Raw genomic sequence first — 25,461 nt, forward strand, 5'->3', positions numbered from 1 at the left:
GGGCAACGCAATAACCATGTCAGGGCACCCAGCAGCAGGGCCGGGGGGAGAACTGCTGGGAAAGAGCCCCTCATCACTGCCTGAACTGAATTTTATTGCAGCCATTTGCTTCATACTCTGGTTTTCAGCCACAGCAGCAAGGACAAGTCTGATACCACCAAGCTGCAAGACACCCCATCACCCAGCCTGAGCAGGCAGGGCTCTCACCCTTTGCTTGTCGGGGTCCACAAACCGAATGCCGAAGTAGTCTTTCTCCAGCAGGTTCAGGTGGTGGCAGAGAAGGTCGAACAGGTACTGGCCCTTGGCATCTCTCTGCAAGACAAAGAAACTAATTTACAGAGTGGCAGAAGGAGGGTGGTGAGGCAGAGGAGCTGGGATATGCTGGGTGAGTGAAGGGTCTGAAACTTGTAAAGTGGCAATGAGGATGGTGCAAAGCCCACCAATTTCTTGGTGCTTCACCAGCAGTATTTTCAGCTCAGAAACCACCTCCCATCCCACCTGAGGGGCAGCCCAAGAGCAGCAGGACCCCCACAGCGCACCAATCCCCATTTCCATCCAGAGACCTGTGGCTCATGCCCAGGTGGGATGCTGAGGCTGCCCAGGGCTCAGCAGGAGACCGCGGCATCAGCCAAAAACCATGGCCACTCGGACAACAAATGTGCATCCAGGCGGCTCTAAGGCAGTGCTGCGGAGGCAAAGCTGCCTGGATGGAGCATGCAGTGAGAATGCAAGCGGGGCAGAATGGCAACCACCCCAAACATGTCCTGAATGTCACAAAACACCCAGGGTGTTTTAAAAGCATAAAGAAAGCCGTGACCAAGGTCAGAGCCTGTCTGGGAATCGCCTTGCAGTTCAAGCTGTAGTGAAGCGTTAGGCAGGGAAGCTGTGAATTCTGGGGTCTGTTTGCCTGGCCTGTGTTTTCAAGCAGACAGATCAGCAAGGTTGCAGCTTTGCTGCTGTTGTGATCCCTCTTGGACTCCCTCCCCATAAGCATGACACGGGCCACCATCAGCTCATTACCTTTCCTCTCTTAAACAGTCTCTCCCTGGTCCGCCACTACAGCATGAGTCCAGTGCTGACCTGCCTATTTTCAGCATATTTCTTCTGTGCCCTTTTCTGCTATTGAGCTTCTAGGAAAAAACCTTCCCCCTTCCTTGTTCCTGGGGCTCTTCATCGCTGTGGCAGAGGGACTCTACAGTTTTACACTTTCTCCAGGCCCAGCCTGTGCTGCCAGACCCCCACAGCTTTACAAGGTCCTATGTGCCAGTACAACTGACAGACAGCACTAGACTGAATGTTAATGGGGAATTTAGAAGTATCATCGTTATAAAATTTGATAAATCTCAAAATTTTTAAAACTTTCCTTTCCAGCGCTGCAAAGACTGAAGCACACACTTAATTCTGGTGCTCTGAGCTGTTCCACAGTGGTGCTGGCCCCAGATGCCGTGGTCCTTCCTGCATTCAGTGTAAAAATGCAACACCCGAGAGAGCTGGAGGTGTCAGGACTCTGGTGACACCCACTCACAGCCCGTGGGGGTCACTGCTGAGGAAGAGCTGTGCATCCCTTATGTCAAAAAGATCACCACTGCTTTAACCAGAAATGGTTTTCTTACCCACTAAAAGTTTGGCATGGCATCAATAAGCCAAGAAGAATATGGAGTTACACCAAGGCTCTTCTGGTTTAATGTTTCCTTTGCTCCCCAGAATTGTACCCCAATGGCCACAGAGCCCCCGTCACAACAGACAATTTATCACAGCAATGGTATTTGCCCAGTCCAAGTGTACAGCTGTGCAATGCTGCATACTGAACTCCTTATAAGACAGCCATTTAACTACTCCAAATCTGATCACTGTAAGTAACATTTCGCTCACGGATAAGAACCCAAAACCACCCAGACAATTCATGAACCTCCCATAGCACCCACCCAGGGCAGTGGCTCTGCACCAAGCAGAGCTGTACCTCTGCGGTGGTCTGACACCGAGGCTCAGTGCTTGCTGAGAGTGGGGTCCTCAGTCTGTGTGAGGTCTGGGATCAAACCCAGTAATTTATGTATTTCCAAAAAGCTTAAGCCAGGTGACATAGCCCTGGGAAACCCCCTCACCTGGGGCCAGAGAGGGAGAAGAGGTAAAATTCTTCAGACCCTGTCTCTACCCCTTTATGGCAGAGCAAACAGCACGCAAGTACCCAGGCTGACAGGGAGGCACCGGAGGATCCGGCCCCTCAGCCTACCAGCCATCCCTGCTGCCTGCCCTCTGCCAGGTGCTGGCATTTGCAGGACCCTGGAACGACTGTGCTGCAGGTGATGGACACCTCCTTTACCTTGCAGTTGATGGGGGACCTGCTATACAGCACCATGTCTCAGCAGATCAAAGGCTGCTCCTGACAGCTGTAGATGCCTCCTTCAGATAACACAGGTTTCTGTTTCCCGACAAAATACATCTAACTCAAGAATTATCCGATCAAATATTCAGTCAGCAAACACAGGCCCTGCAATCAGGGACACACACACACACACACACACACACACCCGGTCTGGCATTAACCCCTTCCTGGGGCTTAGTACTGCATAGTAAGTGTGTCTGCATTTTAAATAAACAGTGCTTCATTCAGAGTTACGAAGTTCAGGCTGCAATTATTCAGCTGCTGAAGTGACTTGCGCTCGGTGCCAGATTTGGCAAACACCAGGGCAGCAACAAGGCGACGCGACGCTGTGACACCCAGACAGTGCTGCCACCAGAGCAGCAGAGCAGGGGCCATCCTGGTCCCAAGCTGCAAGCTGTGCCTTCGCAGGCAGCCGTGCAGGGAGAGCCTGTCCTGCTCGCTCTGCTGCTGCAGCGCTGGCGCTCGGCCAGTGGCGATGGGCTGATGGAGCGTCTTGGGCATACCCACGTAGAAGTCAGCAGGAGAACTGGCTGTGCGGCACAGAGGGAAGGGCTGGGGGGGATGTGGGGTGGGCAGTGCCCGCTCCAGCTCCAGATGAAACAGGAGGAAGGGGAAGGACAGACAGCCCCTGTGCCAGGGGGAGCAGCAGAGGGGAGACCCCAGTGCTGCCCAGTGAAGCTTGGCCAAGGGGCAAGGGATGCTCACTGGGCCCTGCTGCTCCCAGAAGATGATAGCCTCAACGCAATCACTGACATGAAACCTCCTCTGAAAATGCTGCTGGTGACTGCACCCCAACCTTCTCCCCAGGGCTACCGAAGTCATACCCCAGCCCTGCCCTTGCTCTATCTGCATCTCCCAGAGCTCTGCTCTTCGCTCATGGCATTGGCAGGGCAAACTCACCAAAATACCCAGAGGCAACAGAGAGGATGTGTCTGCTGCCTCTGAGGTTCATCCCTGCAGCCTTGGGCATCCCACCCCTCCAGGGCTGTTCCAAACTACCCCCAAGGCATGTGCTGATGTGCAAAGCCTGACAGCCCTGGGAGCAAGTCCGCGCTCTGCCTTCCTTCACTTCTCACTCACAGAATGGGGTGTGACTCACTCGGACACCAGCAATGCTTAAGTCAAGTCTTAAAAAGCCTCCTGTGGAAAATGTTTGATGGGATCTCCTTGGGATGTAGCCAAGGGCAGCTTTTTTATGCAACAAACAACTGACGCAATGTAAAACACACGAGAGCGGCAATCTGAGTGCTCGGGTGTGTTCAGATGTCTCTCCCCCTGCCCAGGGGCATGGACATGTTCATCATTCTCAGAAGCATCACATCTCTGCAAATTAAAAGAAATAAACCAAAAACCAGAACTCGGTTAGCCCTGTAGCCATGTCCCTGCAGGCTGCGCACACATGCAAAGGAAAACTGACTCCAGAAGAGCTTTGTTTGAGCAGATGAGATGACTGAGATGAAGCTGCAGCAGTTGGGTGCTCCCCATGAGAGCACCCTGATGCGGCTGAACGGGCTCTGCTCAGCATCAGCCACAGCAGCGGCTGCAGGACATGAAGCTCCCCAGTTCCATGGTTCCTAAAACCTCTCTGGGCCAATGAACAGCTCTGCAGCTTTGCTCTCACATGCTGGGGGTAACAGCGAGGTTCCACTTTCCTGCAAGTGAACTCCCTGAAGAGATCACAGAGGATCCTCCAAGGAGCATCACAGAGACAGCTGCGTATGACAGCACATCTCATAGCTGCTGCAGCAGCAGCAGGTGCCATCGAAAGCCAGCGCTTGAGGGCAGCCACAGCCACATCTGTCAGCTCATTGCTTTGTCCTGAAGGCACCTGTGATGCCTGTGGGGCTGCAGCCCAGGACCAGCCCCAGCCCAGCCCCATCATGGACCAGCATCCTGCTCCAGCACCACAGCTCCTCAGGGGGACGCCAGGCACCAACCACCCCGAAGGAATGCAGCTGTGGACTCCAGGTGTTGTTCACAGGGCCACAAGGTTGTAAGGCACCCAAGACGATCAGCATCCTCCTGCTGGCCTGAGTGCCGGCATGGCACAGCGAGCCACCCTCGTGCTCACCTGGAGGAGCCCAGCCTTGCAGCCTAGCAGCAAAAGGCTCGCCGAATCTCGTCTGGCTCATGTTGAAGTAAAACAGCACTAGGTTTTTGGACTCTGCTGTTAAAATACAGCAGAGCAGCCAAAATCCTGCTTATAGAGCTGGGGACGGCTGCTGGCTGGGCACCGCAGTGAATCCCAGCCTGGCTCAGCTCAGCTGACTCACGTTCTTCCCCAATTTATTACCAAGTTTCTAAGCAATTCTTCTTGTTGCAGAAATGGAGACTTAAGGCAGCTGTTCTGGGCAGAAATGAAGTGAAATAGCAGGAGAGCATTGAGAATGGTGCCATGAGAGTTTGCACAGAGGCAGCTGAAAGTGTTTTGCAGCCGCAGCACGGCTGGGGAGATGGGCTGGAGCTGTGAGGCAGCCGTCCTGCCAAACCCATTCCAGTCCTTGGGAGATGCTGAGACAGTAAACAAACAACTCCCTGCAGGCAGCAAGCCCTGCCAGCCGACGGGAACAACGCTCTGACAGAGTGGAGCTAAAGTTTCAGGAATTGTCTCTGCCTGTTCTCCTCTCCTGCATCCCCTTGCTCCTCCTCCCCAGGCCAGACAACAAAGCCCATCACTCACCCTTCCTATGTTGTCCAAATGCACTCAGCATTTGGAAAAAAAAAAATGAAAGATTCCCATTCCCATACTCAAGATATCAAAATTGTATTTCAGCTGCAACCAGATGCAGCCTGCCCTGCATGCTGGACCCTCACCAAGCCACGTCGATGGTGCTGGTCAGCCGCCCCAGCTGCACAGGACAGCTGCCTTTGTTGCAGCCCTGCAGGCTCTGCGCCAGCCCTGCAGGCTCTGCGCCAGCCCTGCATTGTGGCCATGCAGGATGGGCACCCATGCAGCAGCTCCTGTGCAGCCCAGGGGCACGGCCACCCCTAGGGCTGCCCCATGCTTGGGAAGCATCCTCAGATGGTATCCAGCAGGGACCACCCCGCACAGGAACAAGATGCCAGTCCACGATGGGGAGAGCAGACACATCGGGAGCAGGAAGGGTGGTAGGGACCCCAGGGCCACCTGTACCAGCCATGTCCCCTTTTGCACAGCTCAAGGACCAGAAACTTGGCGTTTAAGTGCAGCTGCTCAGCTCCAGCCTGAGCCAAAGGCGACTCCTTGGGCTGGCAGAGCAAGCATCCCCCAGGACCCCAACCCTGGCAGGGTTGAACACTCACCCCACCCCACCCCCCTCCCTAGCTCCCTTATGCAGAGACATTAATTTAATGAAGCCGGGAACGGGCAGGTCCCCGTCAGCTGGGAACGCGGCCATGGATGGTCCTGGGCTGGGTCCCCACAGCTGTAGTGCCCACCTGTTCCCACCCCAAGCCAGGTTCCTTCAGGCACCCCTCACCCACCACCCTGCTGCAGCTGCACCCGGGGGTGCGGAGCAAAGCACCAGCCAAGCTGGCCAGCATGCAATGGTCACCAGCACTGCTGGCCGCTGCTTGGGAAACGAGGTCGCTCATTTATGAGCCTGAATACAGATTTAGGTGCTGAACTTGGAAAACCGTGGCCTAGATTGTGCTTTATTAATAGGCTAATTGAGCCTCTGCGTGTATCATCCATCACTGTCAAATACAATCACTGCCCGGTACAGGCTGTGCGCCCAGCTCAGGTACAAGGGCACAGAATGGAAAGGAATACTGAAACCTGCCAGAATCCAAATCCCTTTTGGATTGTTCTTTCACTAAATAATAGCAATTTTTTTCAATGTTATGGAAACAAGTTATTGTTCTTTCATTAAATAATAGTAATTTTTTTCAACGAGAACTGAAGCAGCAGCATGGAGCTTGAGAAGAGAGAAAGTGCAGCAGCATCTTGAGAGCAGCAGAACGAACACCCGAGCCTGGCTTGCCTATTAGGCACGAAATAACCTTCCCAGATCAGCTGTAACACGCATTAGGAAGGCTGGACTTCCTCCTGCATTATATAGAAAATAGTTACAACAACCAATTTTCTTTCCTTCCCATAGAAAAGATTACTTTGCAGGCTGAACTAAAGGGACATCTGACACAGCCACAGAGTTTAAAACAACTCACCACATAACAGGAACTGGAGTTGCATAAAGACATACTTGTAAATTATTCCCAATTAGACCTGAAGGCTTGGAACAGACACAGCTGCGGAGACACGTGCGCTCTCCCTTTCCCCTCTGCTGCCAGCAGTGGGTCGCACATCTGTCTGCTCCGCCCAGGAGCCAGCCGGGCACGCTGCCCATCGCGCTGCAGCAACGTGGGCTGCTAATTGAACTTTTACGCTTAGGAAAGTCTATTACGGACAACCATTATGGAAAACACCGGAAGAAGCTGCAAAAGCATGAACCTTTCTAGCCAGATGAGAACAGCAGAGGGGATGATTTTGCAACCCCCAGCATCACACCCCTCCTCACCTCCCAGAGCCAGTTTTGCTGGGATTTGCTCCCGGCTCTTCTCCCTTTCCCTACCCATGCCCTGAATTAGCACTAACGTCTTCACAATGCTTTCCTCTGCAGTTTTAACACAGAGCAATCTCCACAAAGGACAGATCAGACATCCCCCCCAAGTCCAAGAGAATATGATGGAAGTATAAAAAAAACCCGCAAATGGCATTACAGGGGGAAATGCCTTCTCTTTGATCTAACTTGAATTAAACATATTCTAAATTAATCATTATAAGTATGTCTTTCAGGAAATTATCTGCACTGTCTTTACAAATCACAACTTAAAAAAAGCTCTCTATTGCATAATATCAGCTTAAATATTCTATGTTTTGATCTTTATAGGTTCTTATAAAGTAAGACTTTATCTGTCTTAAGGTTTGCAAATTTTTGAGGTCAGCCTTTCAGGGTACAGCAGTCTAATGGAGAGACTACTGCCGGCTGCACCGTTAGCAATCCCTGCTTGCACACACCAGGAACGCCACATGCCAAGCTCACTTGCACCATACAAAGGTAACTGCCTCCGAATACTAACACCTGCTAATGACTTTTCTCTGTCTTAAACTTCTGCGACATATAAAAACTTAAGGAATCATTGTTAAGCATAGTATATTCAGACATGTGGATGCCGTAGGGTGGCATATTTCTGTAATTAATTTCAATTGTGTGATTGAGCAGGACAATAAGGAGCATTCCCAGTGGAGGCTGGTTTGCAGAGGCAGCGCAGTGGCTGTGCCAGGAGCCAGCACGGCCATGCTGATGCTGTGCTGCTGGCTGCTGCTTCCAGTGCAGAGCTGCAGAGGATAACATGGATTGCCAGTCACTTGTGACGCACCACACTGAATTGTTCCGATTCATAATAGTCCCTAATTTTGCCTAGTCTTGTGTTAAATGAGATGAAGATGTGCCATTGCTCGCAGAAGGCTGCATTACGGCACAGGCAGGCAGAAAATCTGCAAACCTTAATTTTTCTGTGATGGTCCCTGCAGCCGCATCATACATTGCCCCGAAACACAAAAGAAACCAGAATGGGTTTGGGTCTGCAGGGCAGTGTGGGGCAATGTCCTCGAGGGTCTGACTCCACTCAGCTCGGCTCCCACATCCTCCCTCACACCCGATCTTGTCCAAGGGTACTGGGATGTCACTCGGACCAGACCTCATGGCACTCCCCATTTCTATGGGATCTCCGGAGCCCCAAGCACACCCCAGTACCCCCACTCACAGCCTTGCTGGACCAACCGAGCTCATTAGGGCAGCAGGTGAACTTTGAGGACAGGCTCTGGGACAAGACCCTTGTGGGGCTGAAAGGGCTCAGAGGTGTACATTGCCTTGAGATACAGCTACACGCACTCTTGGCAGGGACCACAGCAGCCACGCTCAGCTGCCCTGCATCCATCCAACCCCCTTGCGCAGCATGCACAAAGCCCCCCTGGGGACACCCCACGGCCATCCAGCCCCACGCACATGTTGCTGTTCATGAGCTCATCTGTGTCCGTGGGTGCAGGCTCAGCCCTGCTGTGCCAGCCTTGCCTGCTGCTGGCCAGGGAACGGCAGCTGCCTGGCTGTGCTCCCCTCCTGCCGCCCGGGCCAAACTGGGGTGCGCTGTCCTGCGCAGCAGAGGAGCTGGCTGAGGAACAAACCCTGGGAGGGGGATGCTGCCATGGGAGAGAGGAGCAATGCTGGCTCCGGGAATCCATCGCTACCCCATGCCACTCCTCACAAAACACTTCAGAGCTGTCCAGCTCTGCAGCATCTTTATGAGGTACCCGAGAAGCATTAACATGTCAGCAACAGCTTAATACAGAGATTTACTGCTCTCTGCTTGGGAAGGAGATAGGTGCATCAGTGGCCTGAGGAACAAGATCTTCCAGGGAGTTTTATGATCCCTTTTTATGGGGGAGACAGAAAGACAGCACTGTGCTGATGGCAGGGAGATCCTGCCAAGATTTTCCAGTGGCAAACACACCCATCCCACAGCTCAGTGATGGGAACCTCACTGTGCAGACTGCAGGGTCTGCTTCTCAGAGCTCAATGAACTTCAGTTGGGATCCATCTGGCCCTAGACCTGCGGCATGGCAGCAAGGATGCTGCCAGCCCAGAATCGTGGTCCCCCTTCCTGGCACAGTGCAGAGGAGCCCCAGAGTGCTTTGCCATGCCGAGCGTCAGCATCTGTAAAGTTTTCTAATATGAAAAGTGCAGAATGCTGGAATTTGGCACCCATTACTGCAAAAAAAGTTTTGCGTGATGTACTGCAAAACTGAAACAAGGTTTCTGCAGGGAGATAAGCACCTCCAGCACTATCAAACAGAAGAATCCCAGATATTTTTAAACTTAAAGATTAAAGTAACCTTGCATTCTTAGCTTTTTAAGCTTCTCAGCCAAAATTAGGGTCATCCATAACCCCCCAAAAAAGAGATATTTAAAAATAGCAGCTCATCTACAAATGAAAGGTGTGCCTCACGTTAAGCAGGAGCATTCCCGGTCCCACGAGCACAGCAGCTCATGCCCCAGCCATGCTCCAGAGCTGTGAACCTGCTGCAGCAAGGGATGGCTTTGCATTTCAGGATGAGGCCCAGGTCTCTCCTAAAGGCTTACTTGTAGAGAGACTGGTAGCACAGCCGCTCTTTTTAAACCATTTACCATGTGCAATGACAATTTTTTTTTCACTCCTGCTTCTTAATCAGGTATCACGTGGCATCAAGCCCAAAGCCATATAAAAGTGTAATAAGCTAAGCTCCCCCATTAGCCCAATAAGCTCCCAGCACTGCCACGCAAACCTGCCATCCCCACAACCAACGCCAGACCAGTAAAACCAGTTTCCATGATGAGGTGGAGCACAACCAGCTCCTTCACCAGCCTGGCACCTTCCCACAGCCAGCCAGTCCTGCCAATGACCCCATGCACGGGGACGTCACGACACATCTGCTGGAAAACCCTCATCAGCAAACCTTAAAAGCACTTCTTACAAGGGGAAGGCGAGGGTTGGGTACCATGTACTCACTCCACTGTCACCTCACCCAGCGGTCTTGTGGCATAGGACATCTCAGAAACCCCCCAGAGGGCAGGGTCTACCTGTCTCCTTCAGTGAGCAAACCTCTGCTCTGAGATACGAAACAGGCTGGCTCATGCTTCGCTGGGCTCCTCACAAAGGTCCTGCCCCAGCCAGGAGCCCAGAGCCAGCAGAGCAGCCAGTCCCAGGGAGGGGACGATGGCAGGGGCAAGCCCAGTGAAGCAGCTGATCCCCCCAGCCACTGCGTTCACATCACAGCCAAGGCTCTGCAAAGCAGACGAGCATGAGCTGCAGTCATGGGGAGATGCTGGAAGTATACTCGCTCCAGACTGAAAGAAAAAGCAGGAGATTATTTGCATTATTCAAGTAGGCTCGATGCATGCCTTGCATGGCAGAGAAGCTCCTGGGAAGCATTTCTCACAGTCATGGGCTGCAGGGCTGCTGGGAGCAAAACGGAGGGGCTGGAGGCCTTCTGTCTCCTGCCCGGGGAAAAAGGAAAATATGTCAGCAGAAGCTGTGGGGCATCCCACATCGCCCTGTGAGCAGGGGGAGAGAGACAGGTCAGATGGCCAGAGGCACAGACAAGTTCAAAGCTGCTCGGCGTGGGCTGGGAAAAGCTGGGGAGCGGTAGTGACAACTCTGCTGGACCTCAGCCTGATCAACCACCCCAGAGAGTCACCAGAGATCGCTCCAAACTACATAATAGCAGATTCCCTCTTGTGTAATAATTTTGCCTTTCCTTCCATGCAAACTGGTGGGCACCTCTCCTCTGCTGCTCCAGCAGCTCAAGGCAGAAAGGGGGTTCAGAGCCCCAGGCAGCCTGTCTGACTGGGCTTGCACCCCCAGTGCCTGGGCAGGGCTGGATCGGCTCCATGGATGTGGCCAAAAAGGACTGGTGAGGGGCAGGACCAGGGCTGAAGAGGGGCACCAGGGCTTTGCAACCTGCCAGGCTGAGCTCCCCATCAGCCAGCTCCAGTTCAGCCATTTACAGAGCATCACCCTCTCCTGCCAGCACATGGCTGGGACCCCAGTGAGCAGCAGCACCCCAAGCCTGTGGGACAAGGGAGCCCAATCGGCCCCAGGGCTGCTGGAAAATGCCTGTTCACCCAGAGCAGCACCAGCCACCGCCAGCCCCAACCCAACCTTGCCAGATTCCCAGCCCCGTCACAACGTTTGTGCTTCTGGAGCTGCAACAACAAATTCCCCACAGCCGCTCCATGGATTAAGCGCAGGATTTACAGAAAAAATAGCAGCAGTTGAAAGTTGCTCCTTTCTGCACTATTTGGTTTAGAAATCGCATTGTGGGGCTGGCCATTCCTCCCTGCTTCCTGAGCTTAAAGGAAGATTATTTTTTAAAGGAAACTGTCAAAAAAGTCTATTTTACAAAGTGAAGTTTAAGCTTAAGTCTCTGGCAGCAACATCTGAGCTGGGAGAGATCAAAGACCCACCAGCTCCACTGCCAACATGAAGAGATTTTCACTAGCAATTTGACTGCAATATTGTCGCTTAAATGCTTCATTTTCAAAATTCGGCATTGTATTGTACAAGCCTGGGATTTATTATCCCTCGGACAAAGTTAATGTTCACTTTGCAGACAGGGCAAAGTTCTCCTAACTGACAGCTCTCTCAGCCCTCAAAGTAAGCCAGTGTCTCATCTGAGCTAAGGTACAAGGAGGAAACGAGCGAAAATATGCCTGAGTATTCATTTCTAGACAGGGAACAAGCAGCTCAGAAAGCTGTGACTGTGCCTGGAGCAGAGTGCTCATGCCTGCAAGCCTCTAACAGGGTGCATTATCTGCAGCAACCCTTCCCTCCCTACAGCCCCCCAAGGAGGCACAGTGGGGGGGCAGCCTCAGCACCAGCCTGGAAGGTCCCCCCCCACCAATGTGAGCCAGGTGTCCCCCAGGGGAACGGCACACTTCCCAAGAGGGCAGGGCACCATGCAGGTGTTGCACCATCTCCTGCAGGTCCTGAGCCCACCCTCCTGCAGTCCTGCCCTGTCCCCCACTCCCTGACCCTGCTCCCATCACCACAGAAAGAAGCATTTTTAATATTATCACCCACTATTCTGATTTATTATTACTGGCTATTTTGCTACTATTACATCAGCTGATGCACTTGCTCCACATAAGCAGGGCACTGGGATGTGCACGGCACCGGACCTTGCTGCTGCGAGGAGGGGAGTGGGGTCACCCACCCTGCCCACAACACCTTCAACCCAAACACACGGAGAAGCTGGCCAGCAGCGAGAGCTCAGTAAAAGGCTGCCACGCTTGAGTGTGCTGCAGGCTTAAACCCCCCTTTCCAGAAATGATTTCACAGCACCAAGGAGCCCCAGTGCCATACAAAGCCCCAGGAAGGTGCTCTCCGAGCCACTGGTGAAGCCAGGACTTCAGGAGGGCATCAAGGGATTGTTCCCAGGAATAGTCCCTTGGTTTCTGAGAAGACCCAGTGGGCCATGAGCCCTGAACATGAGCAGCCCAGTGCAGAAGGGAGGAGAGGGGTCAGCACGGGCACATTTCCAGCCAAATCTCCAAGCCCCAGGCTGGTACCCAGCTATTGCAGTGATGCCAACCCCACTGCAGCAACTGGGAAATGATGGAGGGAAAAGGGCAAGAGGGGAACAATTTTTCTTGGGGGGACACAGTAGACTGCTTCTAAAGGCAGCCGTAGCATGGGTGGAAAGGAGGATAAAAGGCTATGGAGAACCAGGACATGCAGACCCCAAGGAGCATCAGCCCTCAAGGGCAACAAGGTGCTGGGGATGCACTGCCACCCAGACCTGAGCCATCACACCCTGCCCCAGGCCACCTGGTGTTTCCATACTTGCCAAACAAACAGGTCTCCATGAAACGCATCCCAAAAGCCCTTTCAGCAAAGGCAGCAACAGAAGCAGAGTTACCTGATGAGCAAATGGCAGCTGCGAGCAAGAAGCAAAGTGGGAAGTGCAGAACAGTGTCTCAACAGCCCCAGCTCCCACCTGGCCCCACCGCACACTGCAGCCCACCAGAGATTTGCTGCCACAGCCCACATCACCCTGCCCACCAGAGGAGACTCAGAGTAAGGAAAAGGGGGTTTACATAACACTCAAATGTAATCCTGTTATATTTATAGCATATGCATTTTGGTATTAATTCCCTGTTATCTGTAATCCTTCTTCCTAGCTGACACAGTAATTTCTGTCTTCAAGACTTATCTGGGGAGTTTGCTCCAGAAGTTTATAAAGCTTTTGAGAAGTAAAGTTCCTAATGAAGTGACTCTTTGAGACTTAAACTCCAGATTATCGATTCCTTGGTTTAATCCACAAGCAGGTTTTTAAAACTTTCAACATGTTGGCATATGCAAAAGGTCCTTCACGGCTCTCCGTCACGGAATTTCATCTAGTGATGTTTCTCCTTACATCCCCGTTTAGGGAAGAGTCCACTGCAGGACAGCAATTTAGCATATTTTAAAATCCTTTAATAATCCCTGGGATTTACCCCCCCAGAATGCAACAGCTGCCCAGCAAGTAAATGAACGTGGCTGTAACCCCATCCATTCCTTACTGCTGCATCTGGTGGGGCTTTATCCCCTCACTTGATGAGGAAGTTTTCCTGACAGCTCTGCACTCCCAGGGCCTTCAGAAACACTTGTTCGGTACTTTCCCCTGACCTTACAAAGCCCGGTACTGATGCCTGCACCGCAGCTCTCCAGGCACAATCCCAACAGCCCCGCCATTCTCTCAGCAAGGAGCAGGATCTTGCTAGAAATGCTAGAAACAGAGCAGAGAACAGCAAAGCAACGCTGTCCTCCACATCCCACATCCCTGCACCCTCTGCACCACAGAGGCAGTGGCAGACCCCAGCGGGACAGATGCTGCACAGCTGGCCCCTGTTTTCCCCAGCACTGATCCAGGGAGCTGCAAGAGAACCTGACTGGGGGAAAAGCACCTCACTGCTGAGCCTCGTATCTCCAGGATGGCAGCTCCTTTGCGCCTGCATGCTCTAGCTCCTTGGAAAGGCACGGACAGAGGCACTGGAGCTGCTCTCAGTGCTGCTGGGAAGAAGTCCTGCCCTGGGAGCACCAGGATGTCAGTACCAGCACACACAAGACCCTGAGCAGCAGGGACAGGGCTGCTAGTGACCACCAGCTACTGCCTTTCATACAAACCAAAATAAAACCCAAGCAGTTCCATCAGAAACGACTCCTGTTCAGGCTCCAATCCTGCCACCTCGGTACCAGCAACAAGCCATCTGTTTGCTATTCTTGCAGCAAAATATTCTTCAGTGAGTCACAGTTAAGAACACATACAGCACAAGTTTTTGCCAGAATAGCAGATTTAACACCATTCAAATATTGATAATGGAATAAATACAAGAGAGTTAAAAAAATTAAAGGAAAAAAATCATTAAAAAAATATAACCCTAACAAGTACTGCGGTCACTTGTAGATTCCAGGCGAGTGGCGCAGTGTCAGCAAGGCTGCACATCGTTTAGGGAGGTGTGTGTGAGGAAAGGACCAGCTACAGCAGAGGAGTGGACGTGAACCCCCTGCAGCGGGATCCCCGCATCACTTCCCCCAAGGACCCCACAATGAGGGGCCATATTTCTGCCTGTGCCTATTTCACAGCCAGCTTTAAAGACTTATGTTAAGCAGTGAATTTTTCAGAAGTCAGAGCTGCGCTTCAGAGCTTGAGCAGTCTCATTTCTGACAAGGAAACCACAAGCAGGGAAGCATTCCCTTTGCCAAAGCCCCGAGCTGGTGGTATAAGCAAGGGAAGCAGGAAGTTAATACGAAATAATATCACAGGGGACACAGGTTGTTATCTGACTCCTGGAGCTGTATTTAATTTTTAAATGAAAACTCCATTGTTAGTTTTACTTTTTTAGCACAAGCTGGACAAGATCCATTAAAAGGATGGAAGATTCATCTGGTTCACCCCAAGGCCTCCATCAGGGTGCTGCTCCCAGGACTCGGGACTGCGGGAGCCGGGCACTCCGCTCCAGCACATGTTCAGCCAGAGCCACCGTGCCCCATGTCTGCATGGTGCTTCTGCTAGAAACGCTAAGCGCCCCTCACGATACAGTGGATCCAAGCCGGCTCTGCTGGGTTTAACAGCCAAAGGCAGCACAGGCAGCAAAGTGCAGCGGTGCCTGTCAAAAGCACGGACTCCTCCACAGCATCCCTGGGGAGCCACACAGGACTCAAGTGGGTCTGTGTGTGAAGCCATTACTGGGATCTCACCTTGCTGGGAAGACCAACACACTAACACAGCTCTTCAAGAAGTGCTGGATCAGAACCAAACTGAGCCTCAGCCCCTTAGGTCCTGGTGAGGCAAAGCAGGAGCAATGCCAGACTTTGCTTGCCCAGTCAATCACCAGCTCATCTGAAGAGCAGGGAACAATTCCCTGGGAAATCCTTGGGTTTTATTTGTGCATCTTCCTAAAACCACGTTTAAGTGCATCCCTTCCTCCAGCTGGGCCACAGGCTAGGAGGACACTATTTTATACAGAAACTTCAAGTATGAGGACAGGTTACACAGCTGGACCATGGAGGAGGCAGGACCCTGGGCCGGTGGCAAGGTTCAGCCTTTGTCAAGGATGACGCAGCCACCACGGGTCAGGGAGACCCGCACTATACTCCCCAGCCCCAGGTTGCAGAGGAGCTGGAGGGCTGGAGGAAGCCTTGGTCAGGGCAGCACCCACAGGAACAATCCTTTGTGTCCCCTTCCAGCAGGACAGCAGGCTTGAGGAGGGTAAAAGCTGGATGCTAACATGCCAGTTGGGCTATCTGGCTCATTGTTGGATCAAAATATTGCAAAAATAGCAGTGGAGGAGTTCAGACCATCACACAAAACGATCAGCCCATGGGATGTTCTCACAAAGCTGTTTTGGCTTTCTGCTGGTCCATGGGCTCATCAAAGATTTATTCCAGGGACCCTGGAGCCACAGCCTTGTCCCATGCAAAGCCACCACCTAAATCAGGTGGCACTGGGGCTCTTCCATCCTGTGGCATCACAGAGCCTGGTGACACTGCAGCCACCTTCATCTACGAGGGCTTCATAGCATCGCAGTGTGCAACATGGCAATGGAAAACCTGAACATGAGCTTTTGGGATAAAAGAAATAAATTAAAAAATTCTGCTCTGCAAAGCCTGAGGTACTGATTTTGTGAAAATCTACTACCTTGACTCATTTAAAGGCAAGAAATAGTTTTTTCCATGTTTTCCCTGAACACCCACGGGGTTACCCAGAGCCCCAGCATCACTTTGAATTAGTGATTTCTGTCATCACCAAAAATACCATTTCCTCCATCCATCAGTCAGCACAAGACAGGATGTTCCCACCTGCTAACCACAACGTGGAGCAACAAGATCCTTGCTGGCACCAACACAGGTCCTGCTGCAGAGCCTTTGAGAGGATGCACAAAGCATCCTTCAGCCCTAAACACAGCTCTTGAGCAATCCATACATTAAGTTCCAGTGACTGATTACGTATCACCTTACATTTTGCTACTTATTGCTGCCGTGTAACTTTTATGAATTGAATTTAGAATTTATAAGTCTATAATTTAGAGGCACTGGAAACCTCTCTCCATAAAACCAAATTGGTTTTTCCAGTAACTCAAAACCACTTTTTTTCATTCATGCGAGCTTGGAGTGGCTCCATGTGTGCTCTTGTTTAAATTGGCACTCTTCTTCCATTAGCATGCAAAAGATTCATGGTGCAACTAATCATGGTATATATTATTTAGAGACTAATAAACATGTTCATAGTAATCATCTGGTGATGAATATTGCCTTGTCAGAAAGTCTGCCTTGCTGTGTACAAGAGATACTTTTAATGCAAGTCATGCATTTTTAGTTCCTATGTGCTACACACAGCTTTAGCAACAGCTTCACTCGCAATGGCTGCATGACCCCGCAAACGGCAGAGATGCCCAGTTTTGCTTCTGCAAATGGGACGGCTACACTTCCAAGCTCAAACAAGGAGCAACTGAAGTCTCCATGACCTCCAATCTGCAAAGCAGTATTAGATGCCACATGATTGGTGTCAAGTAATGCTGTATCTAAACTTTTGCATTTGTACCTGGGAGTCACATTGGCTGTAGGGTACCTCTGGTACCTGTGCGAACTGGCAATTGCTCCTTGGACCCCAGTCCCGTATTCCCATGGGACCCCAAACAGTCAGCTCTGGCTCAGCATCTTCCACCTTACACCAAGCTGGGTCGGACCTTGCAAGATCAAGAAACTCCTTGCAGAAGGACAGCCATCATGTAATCAGGATGGCCTGAGCACCCTCTTGTTTACACCCCTATAGCCCTGAAAGAGGCACAGAGGTGGTGTGAAAACCCCTCGGGATGCCAGGCATAAGGCAGGCGGCAGTCAGGGCCCTGCCCTGGAGGGATGGGGATTTGCAAAGCCTGGTGGGGAATTTCCCTTTCAAAGCAGCACCCTCTTTCAGACCCTGCAAGAATGAGCTCTGCACTCTGGTCAATGCTATTGCACAGAGCCGATGGAAAATAAAACAAAAACAAACAAGGAAAAAAAAATATCTGTGTGCGCTACTCACAACCAGAAAACCAGGCACCTTTGGTTTTCTTGGCAATGTTCCTGCTGAGAAGCTCACTTCTCTTCCAGCAACTGAATGCAGCAAAAAGCTCATGGGAGAAAAGAAAGAAAAGTATAAATGGTTCATAAAAAATTTACTTTTCATGAAAGCGAAATGAGGCGCTGGAAGAAACACAGGGATGAGAGTTGCAATAAAGCCTAGTGAAGTCACAGTCCAGCTGAGCTCTTCCTTCACCCTCCCTGGTCCTGGCAGCGGCAGGGCACAGCAGCAGCTCCTTGAGCCTGCAGCAGCCCCCGAACTGGGCACCCCGAGGGGTCCCTGCAGACCTGCATCTATGCCACACCAACTGCTCCAGTGTCATGTCCCAGGGACAGAGCTGCAGGTGAGCCTGAGCATCCCAGTGTGCCCAGGAAGATGGAACACGCTGTTTAATTTGTTCGTGTTCTACAAATGTCAAGTGTCCCCAGACCCTTGCTATTGTGTTGTGTAAACTGCTGGAATAATGTGGTGTGAGGTGTTAGATTAAATCCCTGGGCCAGCAGCTTCTATAAGACCTCCAAGTAAGCAGGTAAAACCCATGCGACATGAGCTCTCCTGTACCCCACTCTTCCACCGAGACTTATGTCAAGGTTTAGTGCTTCCCCAAAAATTATTTCCCAGAAAAGATGTTCATGTGCACAGTCTCCTGGATGGATGGGAGGGGGTACAGATCGCATTCCTATAGACTTAAAAGAAGAACCAATATAAAACAGGAAAAAATGAGGGGAAAATCCTGAATCCAAACACAAGGCAGAAGTTCAAAACCCTGACTCAGAATTGAAACTGAGCAGGTTCAAACGCAATTAATATCTAAATCTCCCTGAACTCCACCTCAAGAATAAAGATTATCAGGCAAGGAAGCAAAGAGCAGCAAGCTTTGTGTTTAAGGCAAAACAGATCTTATTTGTGCTACAGAAATGACCATATGTGAAATCCTTTTGGGAGACTGTAATCAGTCAGATTAACATGATAATGAACTCTGATTTACCCAGCGACAGGGAAGATCTTTGTCCTCAGAGACATCACATTGCTTGCTGAATATTAACAAAGATGACTTTTTTTTATAACCACAGATATCACTTGACTGCAAGATTGTTAATCCTCCCAAAAGGTGATTTCCTAGGGAGAGAAAGGAGAGCCATTCCGAGGCGTAAGCGACCCACACTATTAAGAGGGACAGACAGCAGAAACTTCCCAATAAATCTGATACTGCCTTAAGCAGAAAATGAGCTACAGACACAAGCACTGCTGATGTAAATCTCCACAATGACAATGTTATTTTACCAATAACACTGTGGAATAAACCTTAGATAACATGCTGGGCACTGTGCAAAGAGTACCTGTGATCCCTGGCAAGAGCAGCCTCCCATAGGGCTGGGAAAGCATAAATGGGAAGTAAACGCTGCTGTGAACAATCTTTCCAAAGAGGGGGCCTAGGGAAGGCTGTGCCAGCTTTGGTCTGCTCTGGAACAGCCCATCACCAAGCCGGGATGCTGTGGGCACTGGGTGATCGCCAGACACCGCACTCATGACTAGTCACCATATCCACATTCCTTGAGCAGACATATACAATCACAATCGATGTCCATTGTCCCCATTTCACACTATTTCTCCATATCAGGGGAAGCAGCATCAGAAGTCACTCTCCCACAGTGAGCCATGCTACTGTCTGCTCCCCACTCTGCATCCCCAAGCAGGGGAGGCTTTGCTCAGTAAACTCAACCTGGGGGGATGCGGATGGGCAGAAGCAAACGTGCTCAGCCCGTGCCCTGCTGTCAGCATCCCCATCGCCACCAACAAGGATGGCTTGGCCAAAGGCAGCTGGAGAAGCTCACGCAGGCGCTGCTGGACAGCACTGAGGTATAAAAAAGACAAAGCAGAGTGACGTTCGAAAGGGGAACGTACCCCCAGCATCACCTCTGAGGGACCAAGGACCACATCCCCACAGAGAAGCAGTGCTGCAGCCTGCCCCACGGCACACAGACCAGCTGGCCCCTCCATGGCAGCTGCTAAGGGTGGGCAGTGTTGCACAGTACCACGCACGAACTAAGGCCTCTCCAAGAGAATGGGCACCAGCCCCAGCCCCTTTCCTCTGAAGCCATGGCCAAGAGAAGCAGGCAGGGGCTCCAGCACAGGCAGGCAGTGGCACAGGCAGCGCAGCATCACCTCTGCCAGGCAGGGAGCCAAGTCTTGCCAGCTGTCAGCCCTGGGTCGGGGAGCGTGCAAGCAGAGATGGCAGGCACGTTTGATCACAGCTCTGCTCTTTGACTAAATGCTTTACAAGCTTGTTGAGCAGCTGGGTGTCGACTTCAGAGTGCAGCAAAGAGCCTTTGTTTTATTCATCAGAAGTCTGAGATAAAAACACATTCAGATGAGAACCTGTAACAGTGGCAGAGCCCCATTACTGTTTTTTTAACGGTGCCCATCCCCCCAAGGACCCGCTCTGGTTTGCACAGGACCACTGCCCATCGTTTCCCTTTGCAGAGCCTGGTAAGCCCTTTGCCGTGCTGCCTCAGCAGATGTGGCCAGGCAAACACTGCAGCTCCTGCAGGGAGCAACACCGCAGTGGTGGCAGGTCAGCTCTCATCTCCCCAGATGCTCACAGTACTGCCTGACACCAGCCCAGCGCCGATGGGGAATCGTAAGTGCTGACTCGGCACAGAAGATGCTGTACAGGACTCCTACTGCCGGCAGCTCACAGCATCAGAGACAGAGGGCTGATGATGCTACTTGCTGCAGTCCAAGTCTCGATGAGTATCGTCCCAGCTGTACCCCATATGTGCTGGTGCTGCTTGCTCCACCATGGGTCTAGGGACTGGAGCTCCAGGCTCAGCACTCAGCCTGCCCATGGACAGGGCTTCGGGCTGCACCAAGGACTTGAAACAGAAAACGAACAAGAAAACCCCACTTTGCTTCCCAGGTCACCCACCGCTGTCTTGTTTCTTTCCTGCCCCTTTCCCCCCCCTGCCCCCCAAAGAGATTTTTCTCTTTATCAGGATTTTAGGACAAAAAAGAAACTGACCTGGAATAGCAGAATGAATGCTCCAAGATCATTCACTTGCACATCACACACAAACCCTGCAAATCCACCAATTCCTTTGTCATTTAAAGTTTCAGTAGCTCAGGACCATATCAAGTATTTACACTAGGCTGCAGTTTTCAGAAAAGAAAAGGAAGAAAAACTCCTTTAGCAGACATGGTTTTATTTCGAAAGGCTGGCTGGCATATCATCAGGAACAAGTATGAGAAGTGATGTATTTGTCATCTCAGCAAGGCCTTTATTTTGCCTGTGGGTTTAATGTCTCAAAATACATATTCATTTAAATGTAAATTTCTGGTTTCACCTGGGACCTAACAAAAGCTTTTGCCGAAATGAATGTTGACCTTTCACACTGACTCTCCATCTCTCCTTGCTTTCTTCTGTAAATCAAAGCCTTTGAACATGACCTGGACTTTTGACCTTGCCAGGAAAAAAGCAATACTCCTCCTTGGTGAGCTGCAGCCATTAATTGCCAGCCCCCCTCCACCTGCCCCCAGCCCAGAGCAAGGCAGCATCCTGGTGATGTGTGCCGGGAGAAAGGTGCTCTGAGATAACAGACTTCTGCAGGCAAAAGGCTCCCTGGAAAACACACCTCCACTCCGTGGGAGAGGCTGGTCAAGGCTGGCCCGTGGCTGGTGTCACAGCACCATGGTGCTGCCCTGAACTGCTGCGGGGTCTTACTAGCCCCAGGGCCCAAACCCACAGAGTTGCTGAGCATCAGCAACCTGGCACTATGCAGCGGCTCTTTATTGGGCAGAGAACCCCATGGTCCTCTTCCCAGGGGTGCATGGGGACCCCCAGGCAGCATTGGCTGGGCCACCCTTTAGCTACAGAGAAGCCCCAGGGGGTCTGCAGGGACTGCACAGCCCTGTCCCCCTCTGTCAGCTCCCTGTCCCCATGCCGGGAAGGGCTGGTAGCTCTGCTCCGAGGTCAAGTTATAGGCACGGGGTCTGCAAGACGCCATCCTGCTGAATAGGCCTGTTCCCCACAGACCCCTTGGAGTGGGGAACACCCTGGCCAGCCCTGCCAGCACCCCGCCATAGAGGAACAAGCCCACAGACAGGCTCGGCACAAAGCTCTCACAGTGCCAGTGGGACATTTCCAGCTGCAAGGGAATGGGGCTTCACCCAGCTGTTGCTATTTTCAAGGAAAAGTCCCCAAAAGGCCTCCACCCTTCCAGTCACATGCCAGTGCCATACATGACCTTTTCAGATGAACCCAAGAGGGTAAAAAGCATTCTCTTGGTAACATGATTTGGGAAATGGTTATATGGGTTGACATCTTCCCTTGAAAACACCCACAGGACACAGCACATTGGTATTTTGCAGAAAACATGTTGAGGAACTTCAGGCCCTTTTGAACTCAGAGCAGGTGCCCAGCAGCCACCCGAAGCCAGCCCGCACACCCTGGGATCTCCCCCCACCTCCCCTCCACAGCACCTCACCACAGCCGGGATTGCACGGAGGAGCTGGAGGGCACACACGCATCAAGAGGCCATTGCTGCAGGGAGCTAAACACAGCCTAGCTTGAACCCCAGCTGGGGAAAAATTAATCAGTTCCTATGCAGACTGCAAACACAGATAAGGAGTTTGTTTGATATTTAAAGCTATGGATTTAGGCAGGATCTGCAGTTAGCATCTGCAGGAAGGATGTGCCATCCTTCATGGGAAACTCTTGGGGAAGCAGAAAAAAACCTGTCATTCCATCCATTCCCCAAGTTCTCTGGCAGGATCCAGTTAACCACAGCAGACCATAAGCAGAATTACTTTTCTTTTTTAAACCAGAAACAAGTGATCTTATTTCTCTGTTCTGTCCTGAGCATTGGTGTATTTTACCATTTTACCTCCCTTCCGCCCCACCGCACCCTCTGGCAGGGGACAGTTGCAGACAGCTGGAGGCTGCTCCCACCGCTGCCAGGCAGGAGGATTACTCGTGTGCCTGTACAAAAACATTGTTTTGAGCCTGGGTGGCTATGCAAGCTCTACCGCGTTCAAGATCAGGGGGTGAGAACTGCACAGCCTAATGGCTTGTTCCCCCAGCCCACCAAGCCGTGCACCAGCCTGTAGGGCCGAGTCCATCTCCTGTCTGCTCAGTGCTTCCAAACGCCTGTCCCAGGCTCTTTGCCCACACAGCAATACACCCCTGTAACTGCATGGGGAAAAGTATGGAAATGCCTGGTAAGAAAGCAAGAGCTTCTTTGCAAATCCCCCAACAGCTTGCTAGTGGAGCAGGGGGAAGCAGGGACCCGAGGTTGTGCAAGAGAAAGCACGCAAACCCAGTGTAGATTTCTAAAAGCAAAAGCATCTCCCACATCATATTCTGTAAAATAAATGATCTAATCCATGCAAACAACATCGCAGACAGTGCATTGCTTTCACTCTCTATAGCAGTCTAATTCCCCGTGTACAGCAGCTCCACACAGAGCACCTTCTGCGCTGAACACCCATGCGGCTTCAGAGGATGGCAGAGAAGAAACCCAGGCCCAGCCTTGCTGCATACGAAATCCCAAATGCCGATGGGAAGTTGCCTTCATGTTAACTTGTTTATTTTCCATATCAAAAAAAGACAGAATAAAGAACTCTTAGCTCCACTCAAAAAAAAAAATATGTTAGACAAAGCATCACATCTAGAGATGAGAAGTCGTCAGACAGGCGGGCTGAGGCTTTACAAGTGTTACTGCTGCATTTGCACAACAGAGAAGAAACAGGAGCATCCCCAAGGGAGGGGGAACGAACCAAGCACCCCATAACTGATCACCGCGGGCCAAACCCACCCACTGCTGCAGCCACCACCTTGGGCTGTGCAGCCAAGGAGGGAACAAAGGCACTGCCACACCTTTCATGGATAAACTGCCAGACAGAAAACAAGCCCACAACCTGAGAAGGATAAAGCCACAGGTACCAGGTGCTCGGAGCCCTGTGAAGCCCATTTTAAACCCCCCTGGCTGAGCCCCTCTATGCGTGGTGCAGGAGGTGGGCGAGCAGCTCCCGGGGCAGCAGGACAGTCTAGACTCCATATGGGTTCAGCTTCCCAATATCTGGGGAAGCATCAGCTTTCTGTAAAAGCAGGAAACGCGGTAAGGTCTCCAAACCCTGCGGCTGCCCACATTCAGAGACAGCTGGCTAAGTCACCCTGCAGGGCTGCGTCCCCCCACAAAGCCTCCGCAGGGCTGAGAGCCTGGGGGAAGTTGGCTCCAGCATCTCCCACCACATCCCAAAACCAAAGCACTCAAACCCAGCAGGTGCCTTGGAGCAGCAGCATGAAATGACTTTGCCAAGGCTGCAAACAGGCACAGCCTCAGAAACGCCAGGTCCCAGGCTCCTGCCCGCCACAGGCGACGAGAGGCACAGGGGGACCTGGGACCTGCCAGCTGTGGCTCTGACATTTCTGCATAACCTTTAGTTACTAAAATTACAAAAACTCTTGTGATTTAATTCCCTCATGTTATGTTGTACCTATGACCTGCCTCCAAAGCTATGCCAGAGCCCTGTCCCACCACACATGCACCCCAAAGGCCGAGCCTCCCGGGGTGCAACACTCTTCCCGTGGGTCTAAGGGGACCGTGGCAGCACGCTGCTCCCATGCCTGCTGCAGGGCAGGAGGCTCTGGCAATGACTGTTCCCTGCACAGCACAGTCTGGTCGGCTGCCTATCAATTTATATGCAAATTTTAAAAGCCATCTTTGCAACACCGAGCAGGCAGGCTGGGCTCATCCCACTGGTGCATATCCATACCCATCCATTTGGGTATGGATACTTATATGAGCACATCCAAATCAACCTGCTGTGCCGCTCACCCTCCAAAATCCCTAGGAGCACTCCAGGGAGGTGAGCGGAGCCTGGGAAAAAACAAGCAGAGATCTTGGCCATAGCACGGGGCAGGATGCACCAGTGCTGCTGGGCAGGTGCTCTGCAAATGGGATGGGCAGGAAATTTTGGGTGCTGCAGCACAGACACAGCTGAAGCTGCAGGCAGCACATGCAGACACGTACAGGCAGCAGGACCGGTATTTGGGTGATAAATGGGGGTGATTCTCCTGACACAAACTGCAGGGCTCCACTGTGGAGCCTGTACGAGCCAGCTCTGGGGGAAGTAAGTGGGAAATCAGTTCCTGCCAGCATGAGGTGGGGCAGCATGAATTCGGCACATCACCTCTGCCTTGCACCCAGGGCAGCTGCCAATCTCACAATCCTACACATCCATCTTTGCTATTTTAAATAATGAAGTGGATTTTTAAAACCACCAATTAGATGTAGCACCAAGATGAGCACCAAGGGGTCCCATGGCCAGGTGCGTGCATTCCTGCTCCCCAGGTACAACCCACCATCCTCTCAGAGAGACTCCAGCTCTGCAAGTCACCTGCTGAAGATTTACTGCATGCGAATATTTGGGGATGGGCTTAACACAGTCCCACAATCACGCTACAGTCTCATGAGGATTTTTCCTTCAGTACTGAAACAGCCACGGGCAGGAGGTGCAGAGCAGGGCACACACTGCAGAGCTGCTCCAGAGCAGTCAGGGTATTTTTTGCTCGCTGAAAGAGCATGGGAATTGCAGACAGGCAGAGTGTAATCATCCCCTTCGAGCATGGCCAGTTCATTAAACAGACTCTAACAAGTTCCAACAAATTACTGCATTGCTTTTAAAAAAAATCAACTCCTGGTAATACTAAAAAACATAGGCATTAGAAAAAAACATCTGAGTTTGCTTGCCAGAAGCCCTGTTTTCCACGTTCACATCCGTGTCCTGGAATACCACTACAGCCAGGGCAATGACATTGGTTTGAAATGCTGCTTTGAGAGAATTTCACATTTAGAGGTAAAAATAATCTACAGAAACATGGCCTAGGGCTCTCCCACAGGCTCAGAAGCGGCTGAGTTTGTACACAACCTGAATTTTCTGATAGATCTCCACTGAC

At 51.6% G+C, this 25,461-nt stretch overlaps 1 protein-coding gene across 4 annotated transcripts in view; it reads right to left on the minus strand.

Annotated features, from left to right (window-relative positions):
- The window catches only part of FRMD5 (FERM domain containing 5), a 111,931-nt gene that overhangs the window by 27,501 nt on the left and 58,969 nt on the right, over window positions 1–25,461 (minus strand). For all 4 annotated transcript variants that reach the window (XM_037395060.1, XM_037395058.1, XM_037395059.1 and 1 more), the window contains exon 2: window positions 208–312. In XM_037395060.1, coding sequence (XP_037250957.1) covers window positions 208–312 — 105 coding nt within the window. The remainder of the gene's footprint in view (window positions 1–207; window positions 313–25,461) is intronic.

This window comes from Falco rusticolus, chromosome 7 (assembly GCF_015220075.1).
Source record: "Falco rusticolus isolate bFalRus1 chromosome 7, bFalRus1.pri, whole genome shotgun sequence".
Classification (NCBI taxonomy): Eukaryota; Metazoa; Chordata; class Aves; order Falconiformes; family Falconidae; genus Falco; species Falco rusticolus.